This window comes from Dipodomys spectabilis, unplaced genomic scaffold, assembly GCF_019054845.1.
Source record: "Dipodomys spectabilis isolate Male_0828 unplaced genomic scaffold, ASM1905484v1 ptg000140l, whole genome shotgun sequence".
Lineage (NCBI taxonomy): Eukaryota > Metazoa > Chordata > Mammalia > Rodentia > Heteromyidae > Dipodomys > Dipodomys spectabilis.
Window position 1 is genome coordinate 21,076,802 of NW_024870817.1, and position 21,968 is coordinate 21,098,769.

Genomic DNA, 21,968 nt, shown 5'->3' on the forward strand with positions numbered 1-21,968 from the left:
TGGAAAGCTATATGTAGATAGCTCACTATAAAAAAGTACGTTTGTAAGTTTCTGCATATAATGGAAGTAGTGTGTCTTTGTGGACTGCCAAAGTCCAGATCCTTTGGGTTCTTTGTTTAGGTCAGAATAGGAAGAATCCTAGTAAATGTTGGCCTGGACCTTCTTCCCAACCTAGACTATTTTCCTCCTGCTGGGGCTCTGCCTGAATGCATTCCAGAAGATGAAACCCAAAGGGATGTCTTTTTTAGCCAAGAAGCCCTAAAGACCCACAACTAATTGGAACCAAGTTTTAAGATATATCCCTGTATTTAAAACTAATAACCATGATGGTCACATATAGCTAAGACAACAACAAAAAATCAAGTATTTGCAATGTCCATAGTTCTATACTCAAGTAGCAAACCATACATGAAATACTCCTAGACTTGAATATAATTTAAGTGCTGTGGTGCCATCTCACCCCACCAAAACCAAACTGGGGTTTTAATAATCTATTATCTTATTATTTTTGTTGTTATTATTAATAGTCCTATTGCCATGGCGTGTGTAGAATGATAGCTTAAATCTGTTGGCAATATTCTAGAATTGTATCCACAGACTATGGGCAAAATTTTAAATCAAGTTTCCTGGGCCAAGTCAAAGCTTCAGTGTGAAGAATACTAGTTCCAGTAAGAATCTTTTTTTCTGGACCACATCTAAAGAAGGAAATGTGCAACAGACACCCCAGAAAAGTGTCCAAAAGATTTTATGAAAACAAACTATGCCAAGAAGACTCTGCTTTGGTGCAAAAGCCAGTACGGCAGTGTGAATTTCAGTGTGACAGTGTGATTTTTCATGGAGTGTATGTAGGCTGGTGTGGAAGAGCCATTTCAGGAAAAGAGAAGAGATCCAGAGAGGAAGTTCCAGGAAGCTGCTAATTCTGTGTAGTACCTGCAGGAAGATTTGTAGCTCAGAGAAAAACCATCTCATGTTAGTTATCAAGAGGACAGACATTTGTAAAAAGAGATCAGTATATTCATAACTGTTGAATATTTAAAATTTTTCTATTTAAAAATCTGCAAATTAGCCATTGCCAGTGGTTCACACCTGTTATCCTAGCTACTCAGAGGGCTAAGATCTGAGAATCACCAACCGGGGAAGGAAAGTCTGTGAGATTCTTATCTTCAATTAATCAACACAAAAACTAAAAGTGGAGCTGTGGCTCAGGTGGTAGAGTGCTAGTCTTGAGCACAAAAGCTCAGGGACAGCGCTCAGGCTCTGAGTTCAAGCTGTCCTCTGAGGGTGAAATGTTTAGGCAAACTAAATCTAGTTAATGAATTGGGTTATAGTGACATAATGTCAAGCAAAAATGGCTGCTGAGACTTTCTCTGAATCAGATTCATTAACTTCTTGATTTTGTTGACACATGAACAAAATGAGCATGTATTTCAGAGATCCATTATTGTCCTTCCTGATTTGGGAAACAAAGATTTCAGAAGCATCTCAATGCAAAAGAAATCAACTATAAGAATTGTAAGTATAAAGCAAGCAGATTAAAAGGAGTTATCAAAGAGCCCAGTTGTAAGCCTCAAGTCAAACTAAAAACAAGCCTAACAAACCAAAATTCCAAGGCATCAAGAAAAAGGATCAATTCCTAACCAAATCTTCTAGTTCAAAAGAGAAAAAAAGAATTTTCATAGTTCTGAACCAATTCACTGGTTTCTAAAGTCACTCTTCTGACATAATTATGTGTGTCCTGGTTTTCATCACTTGCCAAATAAAATCAGTAGATGACGATGTCCATGTGTATGACATGATGTTTGCATGATATTAAAAAAAAAGACCTGTAAGTTTCCATCCATCTTTAAAGAAATACAATGTTTGGTTCACCAAGATATTTGCTTTATAAAAGCTATTTATGTTGCTGGTATTATCTGCTCTTCTAGAATGAAAAAAAACCAGGCAGATATACATGACTTAATAATGGACTTCATTTTAGGCAAAAACACATGCTTAGAATTATGGGCTTCTTCAATTAGAAAGGAATGCAAATAGCCACAAAGACTGGGACTACAAATGACCCCCAGGGCTCTACCTTGCCAGCTTGATGCATTGCTCACCTTTGAAGACTTGACCTTCTTTCTCTAGCAAGTCATTCCATATTAGGCTTACCTCTGGAGCAAAACTCTCAGATAGAGAGCACCCACAGCAAAGGCACTGGGCAGGGTGCCTTGGTACATTATGCCAGTGAGCTGAGGACCTGTGCGGAAAGCAGCATTTGAGTGCATCTCAGAGCAATCCTTTGTAGGAAAGCAAGAAAAGAAACTGAAATGTTTTATAAGCCGTATGTTTTACTCTCAACCCTGACCTCACATTAGTCACTTTCATCTTTGAACAGAATAAGAAAAAAAAAATGTGGCAGACTAAAGAGAAAAAGAGAGACAAGTACAACAGTTTGGAGCATTGGCGAAAGGGTCTGAAGTCTGACAGTCCTCACTGGGATTCCAGCTCTTCAGCTTAACAATTTCATGTCTGAAGTGAGAGAAAAGAAAGGCAGAGATGAAAGATCTTCAGGTAAAAAAAAAGTCTCAGCTGGGCGCTGGTGGCTCACGCCTGTAATCCTAGCTACTCTGGAGGCTGAGATCTGAGGATCACGGTTCAAAGCCAGCCCAGGCAGAAAAGGCTCTGAGACTCTTCTCTCCAATAAACCACTCAGAAAACCAGAAGTGGCACTGTGGCTCAAGTGGTAGAGTGCTCACTCACCTTGAGCTTAAGAGCTGAGGGACGGCGCACAGGCCCAGAGTTCAAGCCCCGTGACCGACCCAAAAAAAAAAAAATCTCAAGGATTCAAATAGTCTACACTCACTAAGAGCAAATTTTTCTATTCTTTCTATAATCAATCTGGAAACATTTCCTGATTACTTAGTATATCCTTAGCAATGCACTTCGCTCAGAAAGAAAATTGCCCAATCTTCCTCTTCATCCTCAAGAAGCATAGAATCTCCCTCTGGAAACAGCAATCACACATGAACTACACAAAAATAACCTGAATTGCTAAGCATCCATATACAGTTCAAGACATATGTGTAGTATTTAGAGGGGGAGCTGAGGAGAGCTGACCTGTCACAGGGATCCCAGGGGCACATGGTAAAGAGGTGAGTGGGTATATAGAAAAGGAGAGCTGGCCTCTGCCCAGAAAGGAAACGTGCCATGGCCAAGTTTTTCCCTGAAATACATGGGAAATGGGCAAGACAAGAGAGCAAGAATTTGTGAACTAACAACAGCCTGTACTGAGGGAAGGATGGGCAAAGGCAGAGAGACAGGAACCATTAGGAAGGAGGGAGGATGCACTGGATTCAGGAACTGAACAGAGGAAAGAGAAGGGTTAGGTTTCTAACCCCACTGAAGACCTTTGAGTCCCTTTTCATCTCCATTTTATTCCACGGCAAGGAGTAAAATCACGCTCTTCTATTTCCTTAGGGAGGCTATTGCCTTTTTCTATAACTGGACGACATGATGCACAGTTTAGAAAAAGTAGGCTCATCTGAGTTCGTAGCTCACCTCAAGCAAGCCAACTACCTTCCAGGCCTCAGTTTCCTTATCTGGTAGATTGGAGTGAGTCATATATTCAATAAATTTCTTAGTTAGGAAGCACTTAAAATAGTGTATGTCATTTAGGAAGAATCCCTAAGTGTCTACTACTAATAGTAGTTATTAATATTATTATTATCACTGCTATATCTATTACTTTTCATCTTTAGCTAGAATATGCCAACAGAAATAATTACCTTACAGATGACTATATTGGAGATACTAAGGAAAAGTCCATCTTAGCAGTTCTTCCCAAACTACTGCCAATAGTGATAACCCCAAAGCAAGACCCAGGCAATCAAGTGTCACATGGCAAGATTTGTGCCCACACCTAGCTTGGTGAATGGCCTCCATCCACTCTTTGCCGTCCTGCTCCTCCTCACAGCGCAGCTCCAGTGGTTTCTGACCTTCGTGTCCAAAAAGGACAGTAAAATAATACTGGAAAGAAAAACAAACATTAAAAAGTTTAGTTTTATTTTCCTGTGTAAAAACATAGTAACACAGTAGTTACCACCAACAAGTATATGTGACAAAATCCAACAACATTATATATGGTGTATTTCCAAATATGATGTCACTCCTCTCCAGTTAGCATAGAAATGGCATGTGGAAGATAGCATAGACTACATCGTAACATCCCTCAGTAACAGTCAACTCACAATGCTACTGTACTGCATATTATTATACAAGTACAAAAAGAACACTGTACAAATCTATCTCTGAAGATATATTAAAGTTAACATGAAAAAATAACTGCAGACATTTTCTGAGAAGGAAGAGTATGTTAAGATTACAGGGATCCAAGTATGCATATTTGCATCAGCCAATTATCATTTCTGTTCTCCTCTATATCTATTCCCATTCAGACAAGCAATATGCCTAGTATTACATCCAATTGTTACCATTGCCTTTCCTTCCATCTTAGCACCAATTGCCTCTATCCTTGTTTTCCTAGACAGATTATCCTTGACATAGGAAGGAAACCTAATCCCTATCCTGGGGGCTAAGAGATCGGCACAATTTCTTTTTGATAGAGTTGTGATCTAAGTTGTTGAACAAAAGGAATTGGGCTAAACTAAAAAAAAAGCATACCATCATTTATCAGAAATAAAATAAATTATCAAGGATATAATGACTTTTCTTATATAAGGGTACTTATAATTACCCTAGAGTCAACCCAAATATCCATCAGTAGGTGAGTGGATTTTTTTTTAATGCTGGTATATTCTTACAAAGGAACACTATTCAAAAGTAAAAAAGGAACAAACTTGATAAACCTAGCATCTTGGATCTCTCATAAGGATCCGGTTGAGTAGAGAAGCCAGCTTAAAGGCTTACATCCTCTCTAATTTCTTGTGAGTGATCTTGAACTAGTGTCGTCAAATAGATCCATTGTTTTCAGAAAGCATGACTGTCAGAAGAGACTGGACAGTTCCGCATGATCACTGCAGGGCCTGTACAAATCTAAATCGAGATTTAAGCACATACAGTCATGCCAAAAAGTCAATTTTGTATATATTATATAAATATTTTTTAAATTAAACATAGTTGTCATCAGGATTCCAGAACACAAAATAAAATCATATAACCAGAGCTCACAGACCCTCAAACTTTGTGATCCACAAAGTCACCCTGTGCTCTAAAAGGATTGGCATGAAATAGAGAACTTTACAACAATAAGCAGATACCATGGATCATAGTTGCAAAACAGAATCTGCTTTAAAAAAATCATCTTGCAAAAAGCTACATAAAGATGTGGAGAATTCTCGTGTATAATACATAGAAGTGCATTTGTCTGGTTTTGAGTCTGCTTTGGATTAGACAAAGTGATAAGTGTCTGAGTCAAAGACGCATCACCCTGACAACCTTTGTGAGCCACAATATACCCAGTAAATCATGATGATTCAGTACAAGCTCAGAGATCTTTGTGGTACAATTGAACAGATGGAACATCTAGAGATTTACTCTAGCCTACACAGCTTTAAAATGCTTTAGAAACAAGCTGCTATATCCAGACAAAGTAACAGTACTTCCAGATAAGCAATCCCCATGCTAGAAACATAGGTAAGAAGCAGAACCATAGCAGAAAGTTTGGGGAGGGAAGAGTAACACAGTAGGACCCAAGTAGCTGAGGATATGCTGTTGTAACACAATATAGGGTTTTGGAAGCTAACCTAAAGCTCAGGCCTAAAATAAGGTCACATGAAAGGTTACCAACTTGGTATAATAGAGACTATAGAAACTCTGCTCCCAGGCTATAATATGCTGGGATAATTTCCTAAGTCAGAAGTATAATTTGAAAAAAACAAACATTTTTATATATTGGAATGGTCACTGTACCTCTGATTAGGAAAAATTGTCCTAACTGCAATTTGAAATCCAAAACATGCAGATAAAAAATATAAAATTTAATTACAGGAAAGCAGCCTGAATAAGAAAAACACCTCAAGAATGCATTAAGACATGCAACAAAGTACAAATACATAATGGGATCATACCACTCACATGTTATTATGTGGTTTTCCTCTTTATGCTATTCATATTGTAAGTTATATGAATATATTTCTTAACATTTATAACTTTCAAAATTGTGTTACTTTTTGTAGTGCATATTTGGAAGAACATTAAGCTCATAGAAAAGCTATATGAACCACAATATAGTTAAAAATTGAGTTACTACTGGGCACTTGATAATTCATGCCTCTAGCTTCCAGAGATCTAAGAATCATTGTTTGAAGCCAGTCCAGGAAGGAAACTCTATGAGACTATTATCTCCAAATAACCAGCAAAAAAAGCAAGAGGTGGAGCTGTGGCTCAAGTGGTAGAGTACTAGCCTTTAGCAAAAAAGCTAAGGGATAATTAATAATCAAGCCCCAGTATCTCACACACACACACACACACACACACACACACACACACACACACATTACCTTAAAAATAGCTTAAAAGAAATATTCTTAAAATATAAAAAGAGAATGTTATATGTCAAAGGCAGCCCGGGAGGGTCAGGAGCCACACAGAAGGAGGTTAAAGGAGTCCTTTTCAAGGCTGAGGGCAAGAAAGAAGGATCATAGGAGATGGAGCAATAGATGTTATTCCTGCCAACTGAGAAGCTCCTGAAAGCCCAAAAGAGAATCCCTGAAGATTAGGCTTTAACTCCAGCCACACACAGTGGAAACTCATGTTGTTGGGTCCAACTTGGAAAAGTAAGAGCAGCCCAGGAAGTTGGGACAGGAGCCAGGGACAAAGCAGTTGCCAAAGCCTGTCTTTCCCTGTAGCCCCAGCCAGGCACAGAGGAGCATTCACTATAAACTAGTTTATCTGAGGCTGCAATGTTAATTACCAACTGAGACTGTATGGGAGGGAAAATGACTGCAGAATTTGTGATATCAGAGCTATCTGAAAATACTGGGCCTGCAGATGGATGGGGCTGATAAGGAGGGAGAAGTTGAGGTCTTTGCTTAGTTAACTGGTCAATACAGATGCATTTGACAGAGAAAATTAAGAGAAGGATTGGTTGTGAGGGCAGGAGGTGTCTGGGGGTGAACTGCATTTGGGACACAACTGAAATGCTATGTAATAGAAGACATGCCGGTTGGTACTTGGGAAAGAATTAGACTGGAGGAGTAGATTTGAGATCAAGTGAAAATATCCAGGAAGGAACAAGAAAAGAATCTCACTGTCACTAGATCAATGTTGAATTTAAAGACATGAACTTGGTCATCTCTCTGTGCAACTCTTCCTTCCACTGTACAATGACCCAGGACTCTGTATTATCTTTCCCAAGTTCCAGAAGGAGAGCAGGTCAGAGGTCACAGAATGCCATCAATGCTCGGCTGCTATTTTCAACACCCAAGAGGACCTAAAAAGCCTCAGGTCTGAGACAGATTCAGGGGACACCAATTTCAAGGTGAGGCTAACGACTTTCTGACAAATAAATAATTTTCAGGCACACACAGAGACAGTACGAGGGTTTTGTTTTGTTGGGCTTTTTTTCTGTGATTTGGGTAAATTTATTAAATGACTCTGGGAAACATAAATTTTACTTCTCATCACTTTTCCCGTCATTGCTTTGCGTGAGACACAGCTTAACCTTTGGATGTACACTGCTAATATAATTGCCTTGCTGTCGCTTAATGGTGGCTTTTAATTGGGTTCCCAGGCAGCGGATGTTGGGGACGTGCCCGTGCAGTGCTCATAGATCAGGGCAGTTCATTGACTTCTTCCACAGCCTGGCTGCAGACAGGGATAGAAGCCAGCAGTTACCAAAATGTCACCCTTAAAGATAGCTCTTTAAGCCATTGATTTGTTAGTTTATTGAGTTCCTGTTCTCTCAAACGTAGATGGAGTTTTATGAAATACAATACTAAATTCAATGCTTCCCCTTCTCAGTAGGCTTTTCAGAAGGTTATTTCCCCCCTAGTTTATGGCATTTAGTTCTCTACCCAGATTAGGAATTTAGGAAGTAACAGCTGTTATGCATGGGATTTAGTAAGGGGCTGTCTGTGGGTTAGGGTGGCAGGTTATCTTCTGGCATTTTACTCTTGCTGGGGCTATGGTAATTCTTCCATCATTGGATTAAAAGAGAGGACCACTATGAAATATGCTCCCATTTATGCTGCCTAATCTATGGCTGGTCTTTCTCCTTGTGTTCCATCTATTAACATAGCCCAGATTAGATCACCTCATCTACCTAATGGCTAATGACTTTTCCTTCTTGTGGAGGCTGGGTGACCTGTAGGTAGGTAGCTCAATGAGTTGAGCAAGCAAGTATGTTTTCAACAAAGATTTAGATGTTCAAGATTGGTAGAGAAGACAGAAGGATGCAGAAACCCAGTACAGCTTCTGTCCCACTCTGGCCTAAAATCCTGGAAAAGAGTATGATAAAAATGTTGATAACATGGGTGGCATGTGCCTATAATGCCAGCATCAAGAAGTGGAAACAGGAGACTCATGAACTTAAGAATTGCCTGGGTTATATAGTGAGTCTTTCTCAAAAAAGTGGAAGGAAGTGATGACAAAACCCCTTCTGGGACTCTAGAGTATGCTTTGCACAGCTCTTGTCACAACTGTATCTTTGACAACATGAGTAGGACCCTTTAGGGTGATTGCATCATGTAAATCAGTCATTTGTTCAAGAGTAGTCTTTTTTAAAGAACAGTATGCATGGAGCTGTCCAGAGCCTCCCCCTTGCTCCTCTGAGGTGGGGCTGCTCCCTAGCATCCTGAGGAGGACTGAGGAAGAAATGTATTCTCCAACCTTTCAGGCTGTCACAGCCCAGTATAAGCCAGATACAAATCAACCAGGAAGCAAAATGAACCTGAAACAAGGATCACAGTTACAGCAGCCACACACCTCCACAAAAAATGCCACCAGAATGCCAAAGTCAGAGCAACACGATGCCATATCCCAGTCTGCACCAGTGAGGACCCTCCCCCCCACACACACACCCATAGGCCTCTTTCTGTGAATATAACACCTTAGTGTTATATAGTGTGCTTAGTGAAGCACAGAGGAAGGAGTGAATTACCCAAAGATACCTTTTACATTCTGTAGTTGATTAGTCCACACAGGTCTTTTTCCTCCACTTATTCAATGGGAGGGAAGATCAATTTTAAGAAACACTTGCAACACCTCCCAGCTCAAGCAACATGGCCAGTTTCTCTTCCTAAATGATAAATCTGAGCTGCCATGTCTGCTTACAAACTGTCACTGATGTTTTCAAATTCTAGGAGCAAACCTTATAGAGATCGTATTGGCTTTTCACCATTAGACCCCTTCCCTACTTTCACATTATTTCCACCTCTTTCTTCGCATGCACAGTGTGTAGCCACCTCACACTGCTCCTTGAAAGGCAAGCTTTCCTCAGCCTCAGACAGTCACTGAGCAGTCTGTGTTAGTGTGTGTGTGTGTGTGTGTGTGTGTGTGTGTGTGTGTGTGTGTGTGTGTGTGTGTGTGTGTGTGTGTATGCGAGCACTCGTCTGTACCTGTCCTGGAGCTTGAAATCAGAGTTTGGATGCTGTCCACAAACTTTTTGCTCAAGACTAATGCTCTACCATTTGGGCCACACCTCCACTTGCAGGTTTTTTATGTGCTTTATTGAAGTTAGGAGTCTCACAGACTTTCCTGCCATGGCTAGCTTCAAACCACAATCCTCAGGTCTCAGTCTCCTGAGTAGCTAAGCTTATAGTCATGAGCCACCAGTGCCTGGCTTGCATGTGAATCCTGATGACTCTAAGTGATAGCTCAGGTAATGAGATCAGAATTATGAGAGTATTCTGAGCCAAAGTTTCCTCCTAGGCAAAAATGAGGACAACCATATACATAGTCAAGGGCCGTGTAATGTTTGGTCAAAGATGGACTGCATGTAAGTTGGTGGTCCCACAAAATTCCTACTGCTTAGCATTTTTTTACAGGACATTTTCTCTTTAGTATATGAATACTTACCATTGTGTTTCGACTGCCTACAGTATTCGGTGCACTAATCAGCCATACAGATTGACATCTAGGAATAGACTACCATATAGTCTACATGTACAGAAAGCTTCCCTTCTAAGGTTGTGTAAGTATACATCATGATGTTTGCACAACAATGAAATTACCTCTGGATGTGCTTTCTACAACATACCCCTGCTATTACACAGTGCCTGGTGTTGTAATTTACGGGTCAAACTAACTGATACCTCAGACACAACACCCAATAAGCACTTCAAAAACATTAATTCGCCTCCCTATTAATGTTTTCTGTCTTGATATATTTGATATACTTCACCAGTCCCTCTATGTTCATGCTAAATTTTCTTGTTTTGTATCACTGAAATGTCAATTCATCTAAGAAAATCCTTCCCTGATGTCTCCTGGAAAAAACAAAGAGTTCTTCCCTCCTCTGGTGTTTAATAGCTCTATGCACTTTCACTTATGGCATCTTAGAGTTACCCATTTGTGCTTTGTCTTCTCTTGTTTTATTGGACCCCTAATGCTAGCACAGAAGGCCCCTAAATTAGTGAGTAAATATTTATTAGTAAACTATGAGGTATAATTGACCTGAGAAATGGGAGTCAAATATCCATCATTACAGCTATATCCAGTTAATTCTCAAGAATTTTGATTTTTTGTTTCTTTTGCATGTTCTTCCCCCATGGTATAACCCCTGTTTTCACTGTATTTGATTGTGGCACCCTATATCTTGTACATACATTTTTCTAATTTGGGGAGGCGAAGGGAAATAACAAAATGCTGAAATAAGGATACAGGTTGACCCATTGTAACAATGAGATGTACAAGACACTATGTTGAAAATGAACTTTACAACTTTGTGGGGGAGGGAGGAGTTGGGAAGATAAGGAAGGAAGAGATGGTAGGGGAAAAGCAAAGGAGGGGGTAACAACACTCGATAGGAAATGTACTCATTACCTTACTCACGTAACTCTAACCCCTCTGCACAATATCTTTACAATAAAAATATATATGAAAAATTTTAAAGAATTTGAACATAAATTTTTAAAAGATTATAAAGAAACTGTTTTAAGGGAAAAAGTACAATCTTCTTATCATAAACCAGGAGAACCTGAATTACCATCACCTCACAATCCCTAGTTAAGCAACATGCTGTTGGCTGCAGGTCAACAATTCCTGATTTACCTTTGGGCTGCTTGTGTATCATAGCACTGGTCACTACAGTGAAGACACAGAAGCAACCTATTTTTCCAACACAAGATGAATGTGTTATATACATATAACGGAATGCTAATCAGCCTTGAAAAAAGAAGGCAATCCTGTCATGTGGATAAGGTAAAATAAACCAGACACAGGAAGACAAATAACACATCATTTCAGTGATATATAGAATCTGAAAAAGTTGGAACTCACAAAATCAGAGTAGAATGACAGTCCCAGCACTGGAGGAAGGGACTTGATGGAGAAAGTGGATGCTGATCCACCTAGTTGATGATTAGCACCTAAGTGCTAATCAGCTAGTTAGGAGAAAAAGCCTTTGTGATGTGTTGCAGCAAATGGCAAGTATAATAAAAAATAGTTTTCCACATTCCAGAATGCTAGAAGAGTAGATTTTAATTGTTTTCACCACATAAACATAAGTATGTGAAACCAGGTGCCAGTGGTTTATGCGTATAATCCTAGTCAGGAGGCTGAGATCTAAGGATCCCAGTTCAAAGCCAGCCCAGGTAGAAATGTCTGTGAGAATCTTATCTTCAATTAAACCACCAAAAGAAGTGGAGCTATGGTTCAAGTGGTAGAGTGCTAGGCTTGAGCAAAAAAACTCAGGAACAGTGCTAGTTTCTAAGTTCAAACTCCAAGACTGGCGCAAAACAACAACAAAAAGTATGTGAGGTGAGTGGTGGATTTATTAATCAGCTGGATTTAATAATTCTACATTGTAAATAGATATCAAACTATAACCCTATAAATACATACAATCATCATTTACTAATTAAAAGTAAATAGTTTAAAAGCCTTACATGTTACCTACAAGAACCTCTTTTTTAAAAAAGATATAATGGACAGATCTAGGACATGAAAATTTCCAGATCTTCTCGGCGAGTTCTGTTGTAACTTCAATGTGAATGTTCATTTTCATTTTTCTGGCTTTGTCATAATGTGTTTGCTGCTGTTTATGCTATGTGTCACTGCAAAGAGAACAAATGTAATCCAATATGAGAACACATCCCACCAAAACTCTCATCCTTAGCTTCTGCAAGTTAGAAAAAATCATAGCTAGTAGTGCAGATTGTGGAGGATGGTGCTACCAGGCATCCTCTGTTTCTTGCATTTCTGTGTAGCTTGAACCATGCACAGCAACCATGCACACCCATATAACCAACAAAAATACATTCCTTCCACTCAATAGTATTTGAGTTATTTTCCATAAATATACACAGCTTTTCAATCATGTTGAAGACACTCCATTTGCAAAACCTCACCTAAGTCCAGCTAATACTGTTTATCTTTAGAAAGAAATGCTATTAGTCAAAACAGTGATTTTCAGCTAAGTGAGGCAGCTCTCCCCTAGCAATCTTAGATACTTGAGAGGCAGTGATTTGGAGGACTACAGCTTGAAATCATACCAAGCAAAAAGTTCAGGAGACCTATCTCAAGAATACCTGAGCATGTTGACCCATCATCCCAGCAATGTGGGAAGAGTAAGTAGGAGGATCACGGTCTAAGCCAGCCTGGGAATAAACAAGGGACCTTATCCTAAAAATAACTAAAACAAAAAATGACTGAGATGTGGCTCAAGTGGTAGAGTACCTACATATTAAGAGCAAGGTCCTTAGTTCAAACCCCATGCCATCAGAAAGAAAAAGATAGTAACGTTCCCATTAAGACTAAAATCTACTCTATGTTTGTTTCTTAGAAATATACAGTAGGAAAAATTGTTAACACATCTTTCTCCATACAATTACAATATTCCCTCATATCCAGAGTTTTGCTATCTGGAATTTCTAATTACTCACAGCAGCAATCTGAAAATATTAATTTGAAAAATTCTGGAAACAAATGATTCAATTGTTTTAACTGTCTGCTATCCTGAGTATCATGATGAAATTTTACATTGTCTCATCTTGTCCTGCCTGGGACATGAGTCATGCCTTTAAGTGTGTATCCATGCTGCCTGTACAACCCACCTAGTAGTTATTCAGTAGCTAGCTACATTGTCAGAGCAACTGTTGCAGTACCACAGATTTTTGTAACTCTTTTTACTTAAAAGCATTTCTAAAGCATGTCCTGGCAAAAGTCCAGGACAAGGGTATTCCTGAGGTCATCCCATGGCTCTGAAGCATGGTGAAGCTCTCTATCTCACCAAGACCTTGCATCCAGACTTCCTGCTCCACAAGAATGGGTACAATATTATTCAGTGATCTTGCCCAACAGCCCCATGGCTTGCGACGATCATACACCCAGTCAAAGAACAGACAAAGATTTTCAAGATGTGGAGATGGACATAAATCATGGACAGTAAGTCTGCAGTCTGCAGTCTGAAAACAATAAAACAGTGTACATAGTCAACTTATTCCCGCTATGAATTATTACCTCCTATTATTTCTCATCTTCCCTTCTTCTTTCTATTACTGTTTGTGAAATGGAAATAAAATCTATTTTAAATATTTGCTATATTGCTTAAGCTGCTTTTTTATGTTACTTTTACTAATGTTGACTCTGATGAGTTTAACCCTTCACATCTCAAAATTCATCCAAACTGACAACTAAGCCATCTTGAATATTCATGAGGTTTCAAATAATGTTTTCCCAATACTTCAGGCCCTTCATGTTATCTCATCCCTGGGCCCTAGATGCACAGACTTGATGCACTAGATGCACTTGAAATCTGACTTGCTTCCACTGTGAGAGAGCTAAGACAAGAAAGATCAAAAGTAACTAACACACCTTAACAGGGACAAACACTTCATGTATCTTGATATACATTCCTCCTGTTGCTTTCTTACTTTCTCATGCTTCCTAATATTAAGTGCTACTTTGTAAGCAGTTTCTCTGTCTATTGTATGCAGTCATGATTGTGATCTCTATTAAGACCCTAAAAAAGGAGAAATATTTTAAGAGAATTTTACTCTTGACCTAGTTGCAATGATCTATGGAAAGTAAACATTTCACTCTGTGTCTGATGACAGCTCTACAAACTGGAACCATCCCATTTCTCTACCATAACTCTATCACATAGGCACTTTCAACTCCAAAGAAAATTTGGGGTATATCAGAAGAGACTAGGTTTTCCTCATGGTTGATAGATATCATCATTTCATAACATTGTTGGCTATATGTTAAAGCTCCTTCTTTATTGTTAAAGCAGACAGCAAATTATCGAATTGTCTTGCTATGGTTTGGATGTTTCCATCAAAACGAGTTGAAATTTAACTAACCTCACTTTGAGATATTGAGAGGTGAGGCCAAGTAATACATTTAAAGGTGATTAGGCAGAGCCCTTATGAGTAGGTTAACCCACTTGTGGATGAATGGATTCACGGCTTGAAAGTGGATCTGTTACTTTTTTAAAAATGGTGCTATTTCTTGATCATATCACTCTTGCAATGTCATGTCTTAACCACTTTGGAACTCTATATAGCAAGGAGTCCTACAATGGTCAGGCATGGTGGTGTGTATCTGTAATCCCAGCTCTTTGGGAAGTAAAGCTATGAGAATCACAGCTTGAAATTAAACTAAAAACAAAAGGTATGATTCAGGTAGCAGAGTACAAGTATGAGACCTGAAATCAATCATCAGGATCACATTCTTTAAAAAGCTCTCATCAGAGACATCAGATATAGCCCCTCAAATTGGACCTCCTACTCCCCAGAATGGTGAGCTGAGTAAACCTTATTTTTAAATTTTACCCAATCAAACCCTACTGCATTGTTGGTGGGAGTGTAAACTTGTTCAACCACTTTGGAAAGTAGTATGGAGGATCCTCAAAAGACTCCTCATAGAGCTCCCCTATGACTCAGGAATCCCACTTTTGGGCATTTACCCAAATGATCACAAACAAGACTACACTAAAGCTACCAGCACAACTATGTTTATTGCAGCATTATTTACCATAGCTAAGATGTGGAACCAACCCAGATGCCCCTCAGTAGATGAATGGATCAAGAAAATGTGGTATATATACACATTGGAATTCTATGCCTCCATCAGAAAGAATGACATTGCCCCATTTGTTAGGAAATAGAAAGACTTGGAAAAAAATATATTAAGTGAAGTAAGCCAGGCCAAAGAAACATAGGTCCTATGGTTTCCCTTATTTGCAATAACTAGTATATGTCTGAGACAAGCAGAAAAGGTCAGATAAGATGATGTTAGGCGAAATGAACCCCAAGATAAGGACACAAGTGATTTTTTTTCTTTCTTGATATTGTTTCTAACATATTTATAAGGTGATTTTTTTTGTTGCTTTGTATGTCCCTCCCCATGGTATAACCCCTGTTTTCACTGAACTTGATGTTGGTATAATTTGTGGAGGGGAAAGGAAAAAACAAATCGTTTAAATAGGGATACAGGTGGACCCATTGCAACAATGAGATGTATAAGATGCCGAAAAACAAACTTTACAACTTTGGTGGGGTGGGGGGAGGGCAGGCAAGTCCATGAGACTCTTTGTTTTGTTTTGTTTTGTTTTTTATTGTGAGGCTCTTATCTCCAATAAACCACTAAAAACTGGAAGTGGCACGGTGTCTCAAGTGGTAGAGCACTCGCCTTGAGCTGAAGAGCACAGGGACAGCGCCCAGGCCCAGAGTTCAAGCCCCATGACCGACAAAAAACAAAACTAAAATAAAATAATAATTTACCCAATCTGAGGTACTTAGCTACAGTAACAGAAAATAGTCTCAGATATGCCTCCTCCAGGTCTTCTTAGATACCTCTAAGCTACTAAAGGATTTCCCTTTCCTATTGGTTCAGTTTCTTAGCACCTCAAAAGCTTTCCATGAATAATAGCTCAATATAAGCCAGCTTCACACACCCACACAGCATCTGAGCAGGTGGTGGCACTCAACAGCAAGTGCCTAAGACCAAGCACACTAGACATCAGGACTCTTGTTTGCCTTGGGGAACACAGTATGAATTCTGGCATATCCTTCATTGTGTCTAGCTTTGTTCTTGGGCCAAAGGGAGACAAGGCTACCTTTCCTCCTGATGCGAGAGGTGAAGTTGAAGATATGATGTGTAGGAAGTGCATCTCATCATCATGGTGTGGTGTAGCTGCCTGGGCACACAGGGAGTTGTCACCACCCTGCTTCCGGGACACTGGAATTCTTCCAATGCCATACATAAGAATGGCAGTGTTCCTTCCCCCTTCTCCTTGCTTCTCACAGATTAAAAAGCTAATCACCGAGGGAAAAGTAGAAAGGGATGTATTCCAATCATGAATTGGCACACAGAGTTCTTAGTAATTAAGGAGAGGCCATAGTGTTTCTGTGGTGCTGGTTATTTGTTGGTTGTTTTGTATTTTTGTAGGACTTGGAAGGAGGTGGCTCTCTGATAGTCACAATGAAGTTTGTTTTAAATTTTTGCAGTTTTAGTGAATAGTTTGCATTTTGACATGCAAGAATTTGCTGAATGATTTCTCCCAACAGAATATGAATATTAAAAATGAACCATGAATAAAGTAAAGCATTAGTATGCATAAAACCCACACCACTCTTCAATATCATGTTCTACAAACGGCCTTAGACATGTTCTATTAAACATATTTCAGTGGACAAGAATTTAGCTCCTATTGTGTAGTTTTCTGCTACAACAGGAAGAATACATTCGGTCAGATCAAGTTGTGCTCCCTGGGAAGGAAAAGGACAATAGAGGTCAAAGGACCTGTCATTTTAGGAATAGCTAAACAAACTTGATCTATTTGGTTGCTCTTGCAATCTTTGGCAGGCTATCCTATGAATTATGGAACAGAGAAGCTTACATTGATCACAGGATCTGAGCTCTCATAAATCACCAATCAAGTATCATATCTAATGCTTTAAGCCATCATCGTTAACTTGCAGGGGAAGGCAAGGGTTCTTTTCAACAGATTGTTAAATTCTTATACATGTTTTTATCTTTCTCTTCTATTACCATTGCACATATGGATAAATGTTGTTGAGCAAATAACATTTGCTTTGTATGATTGGCCAACTTCAGCTACCTCTGAGCCCAACATGTTGATTTACTTAGAGACATCGAACTCTCTTTTGCCACAGAGGCACTGACTTGAGCAGACTTAGGAATTCAGCCACCATTGCTTTTTCTTACAATAAGATGACTGAACTGAATCACTAGTCCAATGTCATCCTGCACCCTCCTGAACTAATCTTGAACTTCTAACTTTACTGGTTCTAAAGAAAAAAACCTCTAAAACTTTTTCCCACATTCTTTTCTTTTCTTTCTTCTTCTTTTTATTTTTTATTTTTATTTTTTTGCAAAGACTCAGGTCCTTGCACTTGCCAGGTAAGTACTCTTCCACTAAGCTAAATCCCCAATCCCCACATTCCTTTCTTATTCTAACTTTCTGTTTTCTTCACTTGGCAACCATATACTCATTTGTGCAAAGAAACAAGTACCATAGAAATGTGTTCTATGACCCCCTGCATAGTGAATACCACTTAGCAGAGAGAGCGCTATGCAAGTGAAGTCCTTTGCTGCTGAAAGCAAATGCAAGGTTGTCTGTCATACAAGAACTGTGGGGTGCTATAAAAGTGGTGGGAAATGTGGCCTTGAACACCAACTTTAGATTCATTCTCTGTGACTCATAAAATCAGAATGGATGCCTGGAGTGTTGACAACCTTCTTGGTGAGGTTTAGAAAAGGATTCATGTCCTTGAAAACAAAACCAGATGATTTCTAAGATTCCACATTACTAAAATCCTTCATTAGCCAAACCTAACTTAGAAAAAAGGGAGGTCTGGGCTATTATTTTGACTTTGATGCTCAGTATCCCAGTTTTCTATGGTATGAAACTGTATCAAAGTGGTAAGTAAAGAAGACAAAGGTAAATAAAGAAATAAGTAGCATCTTTTAAGAAAACAGTTTTGAATGGTGATGTAACTAGCTTACTCTGGAAATCAGCTGTTACACTTACCAAATTAACTGGGAAACAATACTGTACTCAAGGTTTTTAATCAAAAGTGTTGGGTCCATATTATTTCTTGTTTTGTTATTTTAAATGCTAACTGCGTTTGGAACTTAAGTATAATAATTATGAACACTCAAATTCACTGAATAAATTTGTTATTAATTTAAGAATTATTAACACAAGTTCATTAAATGAAATTCATTCACTATTTTCCAATTTAATTCATTATTAAGATGCAACCCTTAATAATAATCTAATTAAAATCAAATAATCATGTGTCCAAAACAACATATATTCATGAAATAACAAGCATATAACATTAAAGGATTAGTATACTGAGTACATGCATTGGTTTCCTAAATCAATAATCAAAAATCCAAATACTTATCACAACAGAAAAGTGGGGGGGATCTCAGAATATTCACTGTCTAAAACAAAACAAAAACAAAAATATGAAAATTTGAAAACATGGAAATATGAAAAATATAAAAAATATGTATTTGGGGTTTGATATGTAACTTAGTGGTAGAGTACTAGAATAATGTCCTGGGTTTGATCCCCAGCACTGCAAAGAAAGAGAAACTGAGAGGAAGAAAGAGACAGACATAGAGTCAGAGAAGGAGATAGTATCCATATATTAAGATTGTATTACCAAGTTGCAATTTTAAATAAAGTAATAGAATAATGTAATCTAGAATTGAAACATATAACATGCTAACTGAAGTAAAAATGGTTACACACTTTGTGGAAATGATTGGTAATTTGTATCTCATACTTTTGAACATTCCCATTGCTTTATAGGAATCTATAATCGTGAGATAATTGAAAAAGCTTTCATGTAACCAATGTGAGAAACGTCTCCTTGTATCATTAATTATAAAATCTCCATCAGTAGTGGACAAGTGAATAATTGTCAGGAATTTAAATCAGAATATCTGAGTGAGTAATAATTATGCTCCATCTAAAATAATTATAAATTTCAGCAAAATACTGTATGCATATATACCTATATACACAGTACCTTTATCATATATATCATATATATATCATATATATGCATGTCTATATTAGTATATTTATCATATATACATATGCACATGTATGCATACGTATATGTATAAGTGCATATGTGTATATGCATTTATATGTACTATATGATGCATTATATATACATGATACATGTATCATATATCATATGCACATATATGACAGGTCATACATAAAATAATGTATATGTTTTGTTGTATGTTATAATGTATGTTATGTAGGATATATATTGCACATAATATAACATTTATAAAAAATGTATTTGGGATAACATACATAACTATTTGACTGTGGGATTTGATTTCTAGAAGAACAGAAGTATATAGGAGGTTGACATCTATAGAGCATTTGGCTGAAGAGTATGCTGAAGTCCAGGTGGTGTGGCACAGAAACAAATCTAGCAGAAAACCATTTTCACTGGCTTGAGGAGTAATTGACATAATTGAGAAGTGCCAGAAAAATAGAAAATAAGGTAGAAAGTGCTGAAAGGAGTGGGAGCTAAAGAGAGGATTACCAAAATCTTCAATTAAAAACTGTGTCAGATCCTTGGCTGACCTCCAAACTGCACATGCAATTTCTGAGGAGCCAAGCGGAAAGCAACAGCTGGACAAATGAAGAAAACTGATCAGACTGCAGCCTCTGTCCATGCAGAGAGGACAGAATTATTAGAGTACAGAGGTCAGTCAGCCAAGTACACTGCTTACTAGCAAAATTGAACTCTTTACCAATGAAAATAACAGAATTCAGGATCTTTAAAATTTGTCCAGTATACATTTTAAAATATACTGATCATTCAAAAAAACAGGACGGAAGGAGGGAGGGGGGAGGGAGGGAGAGAGGGAGGGAGGGGGGAGGGAGGGAGGGAAGGAGGGACAAAAATAGGAAAATGTATCACAAGTTCCCAGGTGGAGAATCTCAGGACAGAAAAGTGAACTATCTTTTAAAGACTAAATGAAACTTTAGAACTGGAAAACAGAACATCTACCATACAAAAATTGGGACTGGGAATTATGGCTCAAGTGGTAGAGCAGCAACCTAAGTAAGCTCTTCAGCCACTTCTCTCTACACATGGTATATGATTGGGTGTACATCTGGATGGTCTGTCCATTGGGAGGATTTTCCATTGTCACAGTCTTTCCAGGAGACCTTGAAGGATACAGCCACCATCAAAACTTGAGCGCCTTCCTTCTCCATCACCTTGTTTGTATTGGAGCCTCACACAGTCACAAGCATTAGCTGAGAAAGGGATACTATTGACAGGCGTGGATGTCCAGGAGATAAAGAGTAAAACATCTGGGTAAGAACCATCCCATTCTGGGTTACACTGGTTGGGCCTTCAAAGCACAGGCTTCCTCAGTGTCTGGATATGATGCTACGAGGGCATGACTCTGGCAAGCCACTGTCTACACTACAGCAGGTGCAGGGACTGAGCCAGCTCTCCAGAGACTGTTCAGCACACTCTGCAGCCAAGCAGCAGTTCTTTCCTTGAAGGGAAGATGCCTTCCTAATATACATCCTTTATCTCTTAGAGAAAGTTCACTTTTTCTGCCAACGAAAATAGAACACATATATAAATATGGAAAATATGGAGAAGCAAAATTAAAGGGGAAAAATCACCATCTCACTATCCTCAAAAAAAAAAATGATTACTAAATCCTTATTTTTCCTGACACAAAGTCTTGCTATAAAGCCCAGGCAGACCTTGAATTCATGATCCTCCTGCCTCACATGCCCAAGTATAAGATTACAAGAATCTACTACTATGCTCAGTAGAAAGCCACTGTTACATTTTGACAGATATCATTTATCTATTTTCTAAAACCTCTTGAATATAGTTAAGCTCATGCTACACATGCAACATTATTCAGCATTTTTCAGTTTTCAAAATGGCTTAACCATAAAAATATATACTTGGGAGAGGAGGGGTGGGGTATGGGGACAGGTAGGGATGTGGCTCAGTAGTAGAGAGCATTTGTCTAGCATGTATAAGGCCCGGAGTATGATTTCTAGCCATACACAAACAACAACAAACAAAACACTTGCCTATTTTTGAAACATGTTAGAATTTTCAATTATTGCTTGAAATGCTTTGGTTTGTAAAACTCTTTAAATTTGGAGTCATTCAGTGGACACTTTTAATAGTAAATGAAAGGTGTGAAGGCTTTGACTTTATAAACTTATGCTTAGATTTTCCCTGGGGATCTTTGCTCTTCATGCTTTCCATCACTGATGTGCAGCTACAGCTGTGAAGCATAATAATTAGCTACTGAAACACATGCACATCACAGTCCCAGCAACTGAACAGCCTCATATGTGGTACCAAACTAGATATTAACTGAACCTCTGGAGCTTACAGTCTCAGGGGAGCATCCTTAATCTGAGCAGCATAAGATGATGTTCTGACCTACATGTCTAGACATGAAAATATTAAGTAACATCTGTGCAGTGCCAGGCATTATTCTTCTAAGATTCATCCTGCATTTTTAAAATGTATTTCTCATCATGACTCCATGCGTTATTTCACTCTTACAGATAAAATAATATATGACAGCTATCCACAATCCACCAGGGCATGGGCTCTAGAAGCCAGAGGCCCAGAATAATAATGGACTCTTACCAGTACAACCCATATTCTGCTCCCTAGTTTTCATCATGAACACTATGTACATTATGAGGCAAAGCCAACCAGGTTTTATGAGTCCAAAACCCAGGACTCTTGACATAGAGGTCTACTTGATAGAGTCAACCAACCACAAGAGCATGGACT

General features: G+C 38.5%; 1 protein-coding gene across 2 annotated transcripts in view; it reads right to left on the reverse strand.

Annotated features, from left to right (window-relative positions):
• The window catches only part of Rasgrf2 (Ras protein specific guanine nucleotide releasing factor 2), a 219,976-nt gene that overhangs the window by 139,117 nt on the left and 58,891 nt on the right, over positions 1-21,968 (reverse strand). For both annotated transcript variants that reach the window (XM_042691066.1, XM_042691065.1), the window contains exon 2: positions 3,902-4,008. In XM_042691066.1, the coding sequence (XP_042547000.1) occupies positions 3,902-4,008 (107 nt within the window). The remainder of the gene's footprint in view (positions 1-3,901; positions 4,009-21,968) is intronic.